General features: G+C 46.8%; 1 protein-coding gene across 6 annotated transcripts in view; it reads right to left on the reverse strand.

Moving 5' to 3' along the window:
• The window catches only part of LOC100120371 (calmodulin-binding transcription activator 2), a 52,778-nt gene that overhangs the window by 38,099 nt on the left and 2,023 nt on the right, over positions 1 to 12,656 (reverse strand). For 5 of the 6 annotated variants that reach the window (XM_031927478.2, XM_016983716.3, XM_031927481.2 and 2 more), the window contains exons 2-3: positions 1,821 to 2,167; positions 1,023 to 1,254 (exon numbers count right to left, since the gene is read on the reverse strand). In XM_031927478.2, coding sequence (XP_031783338.1) covers positions 1,023 to 1,254; positions 1,821 to 2,033 — 445 coding nt within the window. In that variant the 5' untranslated portion in view covers positions 2,034 to 2,167. Of the gene's footprint in view, positions 1 to 1,022; positions 1,255 to 1,820; positions 2,168 to 2,242; positions 2,266 to 12,656 lie in introns of those variants that run through there. The other variant, XM_031927479.2, reaches the window with a different exon arrangement.

Genomic DNA, 12,656 nt, shown 5'->3' on the forward strand with positions numbered 1-12,656 from the left:
CGCGAAGCTTTGTTGCGCGCTCGACGTTTGACGTTCGCATTGTGCGGAAGACTACTCGACGTAAAGAGTATATAATCGATTTCGAACGAGCGAGCTGAGGATTCCATTGTGTCTGTGCGTCGGACAGTCTCTGAAGGAGACGAGTTTACGAGAGGACGATTATGCGCTTTTTTCGAGAATCTATATATACTATATTCTCTTCAGTTTTCTATAAATCGCGCGCGACACCTTGGATTCATTGGTCTCCTCAAAAATTACTCTCTCTAGCACATTACGTATTCGAAACTCTCGTGATTTATTATAACGGCAGCCCGTTGAACGGTAATTGATTCCTGATTTTCTTTTGATATGTATGCGTCGCCCAACGTATACCACAGTCGCATACTCTCGACAAGAACGACACACATCGAAAGCGTTTTTATCCCGCGCGATATCGATTCTCATACTTTAATTGCAATTCCTTTCCGATGACCGCGCGGCGAGTAATTATTTCCGCAATACTCTAGCCAACAATTTCCGGCTTTTCATTTGTTATCGGCGAGCGCGGCTTTCGAAACGATTCGATTCGCCGTGTGTATAATGTGCGACGAAACGTTATTAATTCGGCTGGGAAATGCGTGCGCATGTTTTGGACAAATGCTGTTATATAATCGTCGCCGGCAGAGATGTAAGAGTTAAACGAGTTTTCTCTCTCGCTTTATATATATATATATATATATATATATATATATATATATATATATATATATATATATATATATATATAGTAATACAACAAATTAGGAATTAAACGTATAGAGCGCTTCTATATCCGCGCAGCGACTGAATCGTTCTCTCGTGTCGAGCTCATCCCACGCGACACGTATCTATATATAGCCTCACGCTACCATACCAAGTTTAATTGCTTCTTCCTCTCTTCCCTCATTAAAAGTACGAGCGTCGGATCCACACGATTCCTGGCGTCGTTTTCAATCATAATTATGCATCGACGTACCTATATAGACATACGCATCAGCACTTACCGTTCAATGCACTGGCGTCGGCCGTCTCGGCGATTTTCGACTCCGAAACAGCCGCGGAGTCGTCCTTGCTCGTTCTGTTCAACTGGGCCTTTTTGCCATCTCCGATTCCTTGGCTGCGCTCCTGGCGCAGTTCGTTCGTCTTGGCGACCTGCGCTGACGTCGTCCTCCCGCTGCTATTGTTATTGTTGTTGTTGACGTTGTTGTTGACGTTGTTCTCGGCCGATGTAGCCGCCTGCGGAATTGCGCAATTCGATAATGCCATTATATGGAAGGGAGAGTGTATACGTATACAGGGAGGGAGGGGGGGGGTATCTCTAGTCTCTCGCGGACACGTGCACCGAGCTGAGTGCAAAAGTGCGTCACGATATAGTGGGCCGACGCGTTCGTGCATTAGCTTCTCGCGTCGCGAGTTTTTGGATATACAGCTCCATTCGATTCACTTGGAGCGTATTCCCTCTAGAGAGTAGGCGAGTTGAACTTGCAAAAACGCAAGTCGCCCACAGATCTACCTGCCAGATGAGCTTGCGCGCGATCCTTAAACCAGGCGCCCGCAGGTTGTACGTGTCCGTTCCTGAGAACCGCATCAAAGAACCGCGTCCGTACTGCACACGCATCTCGTGTGCGACGACACCCCGAGAATTCAGCCGCACAGCAGCGCGTTTAATCCAATATGCATTGACGACGAGTACAAGGCATCCCCCGCGGACATATATAGTATAAGGGGCAAAATCGCAATCAAACACGCCTGTGTGTGTGTGTGTGTGTGTGTAGGTGCTGTACAGTGTGATATATACGTACCGGCGGCTGGAGCGCCGAGGATCGCACGACGACGATCCTGTTCTGATTGTGGTCAGCTGGCGTGTTGGCGGCGGTGACCTCGAGGGCATTCGAACTCGCCGTCGTCGACTGGTTCGTAGCGCAAGAGCCGTTGGTGGTGGTGGCGCTGCCGAGCGAGTGCTGCCGGATCACCAGGACACTGCCCGCCGGCTCGAGCACCACCACCTGCCGCATACTGCTGAGTCGCGTCGTCGCCGTCTTGAGGCTTGTAGAGACGCGAGTACGATGACAAGGGGCTGCGCTAAAACAGCGATAGCGGCTGTACGCTTAGAGGGGGACAGTCACTGCTGCCATCCGCTTGCTGTGCTCTGCGAACAGAAATGCGAGAATAATTTTTTTGACTTTTCCTTGTAATATAAGGGGCTGCCGGGGTACTGCTTTACCGACTGTGGCGCGAAATTCAAATTCTTCGCTAATACCACAATCTCCGTTAATGCAGAATAAAGCATAACACGCAAGCGCACTATATGCATACGCGTTATCTGATAAGCTGAGATTCGTAAGTGCATTATGCGGACGTAGGGAGTGAGAAGGAGAGCCGCGTAGTACACTGATTCTCGCACTTGTCGTGCAAATTCGGTACATCCTATACACCGTACGTGTACATACACCGCGACGCTCTGCTCGGCGTCTCGACCTCTGCTACTACATACTCTCGGCTCTCCCCCTCGTGCACTCGAGAGGGCCTGAGCGCATATCAAATTTCTGTTGTATCCGACCGACCGACGCGTGTCAGATTTTTATTAATATTGGAATTGGATACTCCCACGACCTCTTCGACGCTCTTCTCTCTCTCTCCCTCACTGCACGAGAAAATAGAAACTAATGCTCCGTCACCTACAACATTTTTCTTCCCTCTTTTTTTCCCCGCAACATACCGAGCGATTCATTACGAGAACTGCGGCAATCAATACGCTTCTCGCGAGCGAGAAGTAAAAAAGCGACGATCGGAAAATCAATACTCAGCCGTGAAATAAATCCCGACGCGAAAAGCTGCCATTAAACCGTCAGAAGCGTTATAATTGCCGAGCCATTATCCTCAGGCTGCAGAGCGCCGAGCGGAGGAAGAGAGAAAAAAGAGGGAAAAAAGGACGCGAGTCGATCGTTGAAAGTGGAATACTCGCGCGTTTAGGCCACACGTTCTCCCCGCGGCGCTAAAAATCGCACATCCTCATACAGACAGACGGGCAGACACTGTGCTATATACAGTTCTCCTGTAGGGAAGGAGTGTATCAAGAGAGAGGGGAGACAGGGGGGAAAGGACGAAGGAGCAATGAAAAATTCTGCTGACTGCTAGTCGCCCGAGGTGTATTTCGATGCGGCTCACGTGCGACTCAGCTAGCAATATAAAACAAAAAAACGAGCCCAGAGGACCAGAGAGAGAGAGAGAGAGAGAGAGAGAGAGAGAGAGAAAGAGAGAGAAAGCAGCAACGCCGGCACATATATATATATGGGGAATTCTACGGGAAAAATGCCATTTTCTGGTTGGAGAAATCGAAAAAAACAAATGTTGGGTCACACTCCAGCAACTTTTTTTTTCTTATTGTACATGTTTAGAACCATGCAAAACCACGTTCCAACATCAAAGAAGTGCCTTGTGACACTGTTTTCTGGGCCCTTCAAATTCGTCGAAAAATAGGATTGGAAATGCGGATAAATCATGAAAAAAGATAGAAATTGCTTGACTTTGAAAAATCCTGGAATTTTCATGATTTATCCGCATTTCCAATTGTACTTAACTTTTGACCAAATCAAGCATTTCTAACGCATTTTTTTAAAATTCATTTTCCGTTTGTGCCTTAATCCTTTAGGTACATGCCCTTGAACAATGGCTATTTTTCGACGAATTTGAAGGGCGTAGAAAACAGTGTCACAAGGCACTTCTTTGATGTTGGAACGTGGTTTTGCATGGTTCTAAACATGTACAATAAGAAAAAAAAAGTTACGGGAGTGTGCCCCAACATTTGTTTTTTTTCGGTTGCTCCAACCAGAAAATGGCATTTTTCCCGTAGAATTCCCCATATATATAGAAGAGAGAGACGAAGGCTAGCGAAAAATCGCGAGACGGAGCAATTGCAATCGCGATGCACGAGCGAGCTTTTCTCTTTCTCTCTCTCTCTCTCTCTCTCTCTGTCTGTCTCTCTTTGAGTGAACTCGCGGAGCTAAAAAAAGTGCCGCTACTGCAGCGACAAAGAGAGCCATCCTCGCCTTTTCTTCCACCCGCAGTCATGTGCGTATACTTCTTGACGAACACGCTGTATACGAATCGGTGCATTCCATCGTCCGCGGCAGCGTATAATCTCGTCTGATTACCGATACTTTTCAATCGCACCGACGTCTGATATCAAACGAAACGCTCGTCGTCGGCGGGGAAATAAATATTTATAAGCGCAAGCACACACACACACACACACACACACACACGTGCACATATACAGAGTGGTCTGTATGTAGGTAGGGAGGAAAAGAGCAAGATAGAGATTGAATTCGACCGCGAGAGCAGTGCGCGAGGCCCTTAATGCAGCGAAGCGTCGGGAATTGAGAAATCTTTTGATATCCAGACGCTCTTTGAATCGTTGCCAGCGCGGCGGCGAGCGGGAGAGAGCTGCGCGCATGCAGCCTTCTTTTAGAATCGTATATTAATTTCCACGGACTCGATTAGGGGGAAAGCTGGTATTTTCGGGGATGTATAGAGCGAAACAAATGGAACATGCCCGGGAAAGTGAGGTTTCTAGTCTGATTGATTGGCTGTTATTTGTTTGTCTAATGTACGAAGGTATACGGAGATATCTTTTCCGAGGAGGCTATAAATCTATCATAGGATTATTAATTAGTCGCCAATTAGCCGCTAACACACGTCGGGAAAAAAGCCCCGTTGAGACTTATTTTTTCCGCGAATATTTGTCTAGCAATTATACACCGCAGTCGCTCGATTAATCAAAAAAAGTATCCGCTCTCTAAGACACTGCTTCGTCTCTCTTGGCAATTGTTGATCACATGCGCGTATATCGATGATACATCGGATTTCACGCCGCAATATCTTCTTTGTGTAATAGTATATACAACGTCGGCACTGAAACACTGCCAGCGAGCGTATGACATACGCGACGATGCTTTTTATAACACTGCAACAACGCCTGTGTGCGAAATAAAAAGTGAAAAATCGACGTTGCAAAAGTTTACCTATACGCCTGTATAACTCTCGCGCTGAAGTTATTTCGAAGTAGCGCGAGAGCTGTTTTATGAAGCGTGTCGCCTCTTATTCGAGCGAGTATAGTATATAGCCTGTAAATTTTATTTGACAATGAAATTTTATCGGCGATTTTCGCTATTAGTTGCTTTGTTTGATGTGTACAAGCCGAGCGTTATATAGCGAGCGTCGTCGGATTAAAAATAGACAGACCGCAGGAGAGAACACGAGCGCACGCTCTCGCGGATGAGGAATTTTGAAACGTCGTAAATTCCACGAAAAATTATTGCGCTATCTAGCGCGAACATTGCCGTCATTATTTTTAACCGAATGGAGGGCCCCTTATTTTTCTATCTAATTAAAAAATTCATTCAAAGCTCCCTAGTTTATCGCTTTACGTACCACACACACACACACACACTCTCGATGTATATTATACACACAATTAAAATTCCGAGCACGTGTTACATTTGCATACGACTGTGGCGCTCTCGAGTAGACAACACACATACACATGCACGCAGTAGATGGCAAAAATAAAATTCATTATCTTACATTATTTTTTCGCCGCGCTCATTAATTAGCGGTGGCATTGTTTCCGCGAGCAGCGCGCGATTGAAACAGTTCGTAAAATATATAGCATCCGCGCGAGAACGTTAGCTTTGACAAGCGTTGCCAACGAATGAGAATTTGGCACACCGAGCATAGGCCTCCTCTCTCGCGGCAGTGTTATATATCATCGGAGTTGAAAAAACCGAGAAACATTGTAGGCGGGAAAAATCCCTTTGACTCGAGGAGCCTTATATACTTTTATAATTTACATATGCACGTAATAATAATAACGAAGGATGAAAAATTTTCGGACTCGCGACAGTCGTGTATAGTCGGCATTACCCTAATTTGCTCTTGAATCCAGCATACACCTATATAGAGCGTCGGCGTGCGGGGCTAAGCGCTCTTTAAAAATTCTCTAATATTAGAGCGAATGCATGTATAGCTAGGGAGAGAGAGAGAGAGAGAGTTGCGAGGCCCACGCACGCAGCGCGCACAGGCTTGGAGCTACCGGCACTAATAATAAAACGTCCAGAGCTATGCCCGCGAGTTTAAAAGGCAGAGGAGTGAAAACCGAGACTTATTTTCTAACAAACTCGTGTGTGATGTATTCGCTATAATTGTTTCTATAGCTATAATTGCCATTCGCGATGCGCTGAAAAAGTGAAATAAACACTCAGGCTTGCATCGACCGGTGCATACAAAGCCGCGTCGACGAGAGAGAGAGAGAGAGAAAAGCTCGATCCATCGAACGCCTCGTCGTCTGCAAAAGGTCTAGACGAAAATAAACGCGCGCCCCCCGTTGTGCGCTTTCTATTCGTGAATTGTCGTCGTCGCTCGCGCGGCTACTGATATGCGCAGGACTTTGACACCAGCGGTTACAACTATATATAATTTGTATCTGTAAGGGGGAAAATTCTCGCTGTTGCATGTGAGGCGGAATTCAGCTGAGGACCGCAGTTTACCTTCCTTTGAGTAGACGACCAGCTGTCGCTGTATGACCCACTTAGCCTACTGCTCTTCGTCGTGTCCGTTTATCTCCTCGTCGTCGTTGCGTTAACACTCGCTAATTGTTTCGCAACTGCTGTCGAATTTTTTTTCATGTTCCTTAGAGCTACTCTCTAGGATCTGGTATGCTATCTACTTCGCGTCTAATATTCATCTCGAAATTTCAGTCGGCGCGCGGATATGATGAAATTTAAAAATTGATCGCAACACACACGTGTACACGGACTACTGCTAACGGAGAAATCTATCCGTTCCATCTATATGTAAATATAATCAAGAGCGCGTAATGCGATATACATCCGCGTAACGCATCCCCGAGCACTTTTGCGACTGCTACTATACTCGATCTCTATTTCCGTCGCCGGCAGTATATACAGCGGCAGTTACTTTTTTTACGCGGATTATTACGCGAGTCTCCTCTTCATCCGCCAGTATAACACAGCCGATCGAAAAAAGCTCGCCATGTTACTAACCTATACACGAGGCTAGGTACAAGCAGATCAAATATTCAAAATTCAAATCCAGCCCGCGCGCAAGCTCGGACGCGCATGAATTTTGGAAAAGGGAGCCGCCTTTACCCTCCCTCTTTCTCCTCTTTCTAATCAGCCCGTTAACCCGTTTTGCAGAGGGCGAGAGCGCGATCTATTTATAGAATAGCACGTGCACTCTTCTCGCCTCTTCATACTTTCGGACATAACGAGATAGACGACACTTCTGTGAGGCTCCTCCACGAGCGAGATATTCAGAGACCCTTACGCCGGCCCTAGCAGCGAGCGCTCTTTGTGAATACATTATCTTTTTCCCTCTCCGCTTTATCACCTTCGGAGATGTTCGCGCGCGTCGTGCTTCTTTATTTCGCCTCGAGAGAGCTGAGGGACACGACGATGTTTACATCAAGTCCTGCTGGGGCCTGTCTGACCGGGCTCGGAATCGCTCTACTTACACAGAGTCGCTTAATTTTGGTAAAACAACGACGGCGAATTTATCGCTCGCGAATTTTCGTACCCCGCGCCTGCGAGGGAGAGAGAGAGAGCAGGCGTGCGTGCGCGCAGCGTTTTATTTTCCTTTATCTTTTATGTTTGTGCCCCCGTACGTTTCCTTCTTCTTCTTCTTCATTTGACTCGCGGCGGCGTATACGCCGGAAATCGAGGGGATACTTGGCAACGGAATCGCAAAGTTGCGGCACGTGCAGGAATTGAGTATCCAGGCCGAGTAGTAGCGTCGCTACACGACGACGACGACGACGACGACGACGACGAAGCAACAACGAGAAGTAGAGGAAAAAGAACCGCGACTACTGTGTACAGCCGAAAAATCAGCCGAGACACAATTCTCATCCCGCGTTTAAAGATTAAATCTCGGCTCCGCCGCGATGTAGGAAACCGATTAGAATACACGTGTCTGTGTGGGATTGAGCTGCCATGGAATAAAAAGTTTGTTAGAAAAGTCAAAGCGTTAGAGTCGCGCCATATAACAAGAGGAGACTAGAGAGAGAGAGAGAGAGAGAGAATAATTGCAAAGCGGCCGATTATACACTCGGCGGCTGCCGCCGGGGCACAATAGTAAAAAAGATTTAATCGCAAAGTTTTCCCCGAGAAAAGCCGATAAATCAACGCGTACGTACACCCGCCCGCGCACACAGCTACAGAGAAAGATCGCGAAGGTGTGTGCAGCAGCAGCAGCAGGAGCTACTCGTTCGGCGAAAAGAGAGCTGCACGAAAAGCTCGTGTACACGCGCGCATACAGAGAAAGAAAGAAAGGCAGTAGGGAGAAACTGAAAAATTGATCAAGCGGGAGCTTGGCACCGGGCAGCACGTCTAGCTCTCTCTCTCTCTCTCTCTCTCTCTCTCTCTCTCTCTCTGTATGTATGTGTGTATACGTGTAGAGGACACGGAGAGAAAAGCGGAAATTGTTGCACGCGCCAGCGAATTCGCGGAGCGCGAAAAAAGCGCCAGCAGGGCATATCCTACGCCGTAATGAGAGTCGCTCGCGAGAGAGGCTTGGAAAAAGGAAGGGAAAAAGAGTCGCGTGATGTGTACACGCACAAACTCCCTCTGGTTTATCGATTAGCCGAACGAGACTCGTATAGCTCTCGTAGCTTTTTTAACAGCCAATTGAGTGCGAGAGGTACTGTGTGCAAGCTCTCTCCGATGTTTATATCGCGAGGGTAAACAGCGAGCTTTTTTGTCTCCCGCGTAAAAATCAGCGCGACTTCACGAGGGAGTATTACGTATAAAAGTGTATATATCTCAGCAGACGGTCCGTCTTGCGTCGGTCTGACGTCAAACGACCTGACCCGCCGCGCGAGACGAAGAGCGAAAGAGCTGCCGTCCATTAACGAGAGCTAATTGATTAATAAGTATGGCCGCGGTCGTCGCTTTAATTGACCCGCGCTTCAGCTCCGTCTCTAGTTCGCAATTAAATCATATATACGTATACCCCGAGAGAGAAGGTGCTTTTTTCTCTCGCGAGCTGACCGAGCGCGAATCGATATAGCACAGCCGCGGGCTAATTAACGCTCAACTCCAAAAATACAGCGCGCGTTTCGTAAACATTGCTCTTTCTCTCTCTCTCTCTCTCTCTTTCTCTCCCTTTCTCGTTTATCAAACGCCGCGGAAAACTCCTCGAGAGATCTCGCGCGCGGTATAATAAGCCGCGCCGTGCGCGGAAATAAAGAAACCGACACACAAAGCTCGCGCACCCACTAACCAAGTCAATTTTCACTCCTCGCGCGCGAGTGTGCCAGTGTGTGCGTATGTATATGGTGATTTCTCCAGCGTACACGCAGGGAGCGACTCATGCATGCCGGAGCACTTCTGTGTAATGAAAAACTAGCTCCCTCTAGCATACTCTCGCTGCTACTGCTGCTTTTTTATCAACACCTCTCGCGGGAGAGAGAGCCAGTATACGCTAGTGCTGCTGTATATATAGGAGTGGAAGCACGTGAGGCCGCGTGTATAGAGCGAAAGAGAGAGAGAGAGAGAGAGAGAGAGAGAGAGAGAGAGAGAGAGAGAGAGAGACTGTTTGATCAATCCATTAGGCCGAGTCACGAAAGCCAAGCCGGTGACGTAGATTCTCCTCCATAAGGTACATATGCGCGAGTATGTGTGTGTGTGTGTGTATGTACAGGGGGTGTGAACCACGAGAATCGCATGACTGAACTCGCCCCGCGAGTGTATTTTCGACAATTGTTACGACGATTTTGTTCCCCGGCCTATTTTCGAAGCTGCTGAGCTGTGTACTTTAGGACTTGGATTTTCGCGCCTACTCGAATTACGTTTTTTTTTCAGTAGCGGCGAGGCTGATTAGATTTTTCAACGGGGAAATCGTGTGCGACCTTGATTTCGAAGGCTGCGATCAAAATTATTTCTCGAGCGCGCGCAATTATATGCAAATCGTAAGGCATTGATTAAGTTGGCGCTTGTCGAGCATCGGGGCGAAAATCGAAAACGACCTTAGCAGTAGTTTTCGAGAGATGCTATCGGGTAGTACGGCTGTAGGAAACGCAAGTCGGAAAGAAATATTAATAAAGAATATAATGAAAGAGAGAAAGAAGTGTACATGTGCAGAAGCAGCGCGATATTCGAGGAGAAAAACGGGCTGAAAGTTTTATTAGTTCGAACGAGATTTAAATCTCTCCCTAACAAGGACAATTTCGTGACACAGAAAGCTACTTTTAGCGGAGAAAGAGAGTAACGATACAGGCGTCGTTATCTGCGCGAAAGGAATATCTCGTGTGCATGTGACTCTGATTCTTCTATATACGTGTATACATGTATGTATGCCATGTATAATCTTGGCTTCCAATGTTTTCGAAACAAACGAGGGGGACTCGTCCCAGGGCGCATTCTTATATACCTATATATATATGAATTTGCATACATACACGGCGGATTGATTTCGTGCAGTTCGCGGGCTGAGATATCCCGACGACGATTCTTATCTATAAATTATCCTTCGCGACTGCGCACAGACACTGTAATATACTAGCTCTTTTTCCTATAAAGTCGCGCAGGCATTATAACACGCAGCGGACTATCCATACCCGTTTTAAAACGAAGCTCGCGCTCGCGCGGGAGACATCAGGGTTTCTTTGACTACAGGATTACAAAGAGGCTTCTAAGTATATATTAGATCGAGCGACTTAGCCTTAAGACGCTTAAACGCGCCACCCGCTACTCTATATGCACTCGTATATATATATATGCTCATAAACCGAGTCGATCGCCGCCGAGCAGCGCACGTGTGTCCGCGATTGAATTCTCGCTTTTTAACTTCCTCGTAAATCAAGGACTGCATATATAATCGATATACATCCAGCCCCGATTTTACGATCTCGTCGCTCTCGCGCATTAAATTAAGCACGTAGTGTCATTAAGATCAAATGCGCGTGTAACGAAATGCGGAATAATCGCCGGTGCAGCAAGTGTGACAACTATATATATATATACGGCGCGATATCGCGCTTCTCTGTTAATAAGCGACGTTATCAATGTCGCGCTTATACAACTGTATTTAACACTGCAAGAAGCGTATTCCAGCGGAGATAATCGAAATGTGACGGGATTCCCTATATACTGTGCATTAGGTATATTGTATTTACGCGTGAAATATTTCGATAATACACGCGCGCTTGGCTGTAAATCGATATTATTTTTTCCCGCAATCTCCACACTCCCAAGCATAAGCGGCTATCAATTAAAAGCCCCTCGTGTATAATAGCACTGAGCTAAAATCTCATATGCAGAAGAAAAGAACGTCGCGATCCTTAACAGGTGGCAGCGATCCACGAGTGAGCAAACAAAAACAGCGGACGGAAGATGGATCGAGGCTAAAGCCGCGACGTTTCTCTGCCGCAGACACGACGACGAATCCAATAGCACTATACACACTCGACCGAGCGGTTTAGCCGAAAAGGAAGCGCGGCAAAGGAGAAAAAAGAGAAAAGAAAAGAAAAAAAGAAAGCCAAAGCACCGCGACGGAGCTGCTGAGAAAGAGAAGAGAAAAAACAAACTGCCGCGCTCGCGACTTGTCATTTTACCTCCTATTTCAAACGGCTAAGGAATTGCGCTTTTCCCGCCGCCCACACACACACACGCGCGGATTATATTAAATTCTTTATCGCGCCTTTTATTTATATCCCTCCTATGTTTAACCGACGAAAAATAAAGCAGCAACAACGAGGAGCGATTTTTCCTCGAAAAACCTATCGATTATTATAAAAGCTCGCGTCTCCATCCAATTATACCCGCATACGACGGCGGCGTAAAAAGGGCTTTGTGCCGAGTTTTTCCATAGGCCAGAGCTAATCGACTTTGAGAGCGAGAAAGAGCAGCTGCGATGAGCGCGTGGAACGTGAGAAGAAAGCGCGGGCATATACCATAAGCATATCGCTAAAAATAGCCCCGACAGAGACTCCTCACTCCTCTGCCGGCGCTTCACGAAAATTCGATTCCAATTTCGCGGGATATTTCGTTATAGCTCATATACAGACTGTACATGGAATATTGTTACTTTTGTCCGGTAGTCTGTGTAGTCGCGAGGCCGAGTTGCGCGGTAAATCACGCTGAATTGTGGCCGCGCGCGATAACAAAGATTCGAGCTCTCGACTTTAAATCACTGTATATGACGTATATTTCGCCGAAAAAGCGCACGCAATGGACTGCTCGGTAGAACGTTGCGGGGAAAAACGTTATGTGGCTGAGTAATAAGATCCGACGTGAGAAGAATGTGAATCGCGAGTGGTAGTTCGAAAACGACTGCGGACGAGCGTTTGTACTTTATATTAGCGGCGGTATAGCGGATAAAATCTGATGAAATTATTAGATTTGCTCGAGAACCTTTTCTAGTCCAAAAATAACTCATGCGATTGTTTGCAGAAGCTCACGCCTACGCACAGCTTTACACAATCTAGCGTTATACCGAATGAAAACGCGACGCGTATCGCGAATAACGTCGCATTGATAACGCAAAAAAGAGAGATCGAGCGCAGCAGCAAATCAAAGTGCGGCGTATAAATAAAAAAAAAAAAAAGCCATTATAAAAGT

The sequence above is a fragment of the Nasonia vitripennis genome, chromosome 3 (genome assembly GCF_009193385.2).
Source record: "Nasonia vitripennis strain AsymCx chromosome 3, Nvit_psr_1.1, whole genome shotgun sequence".
Taxonomy (NCBI): Eukaryota; Metazoa; Arthropoda; class Insecta; order Hymenoptera; family Pteromalidae; genus Nasonia; species Nasonia vitripennis.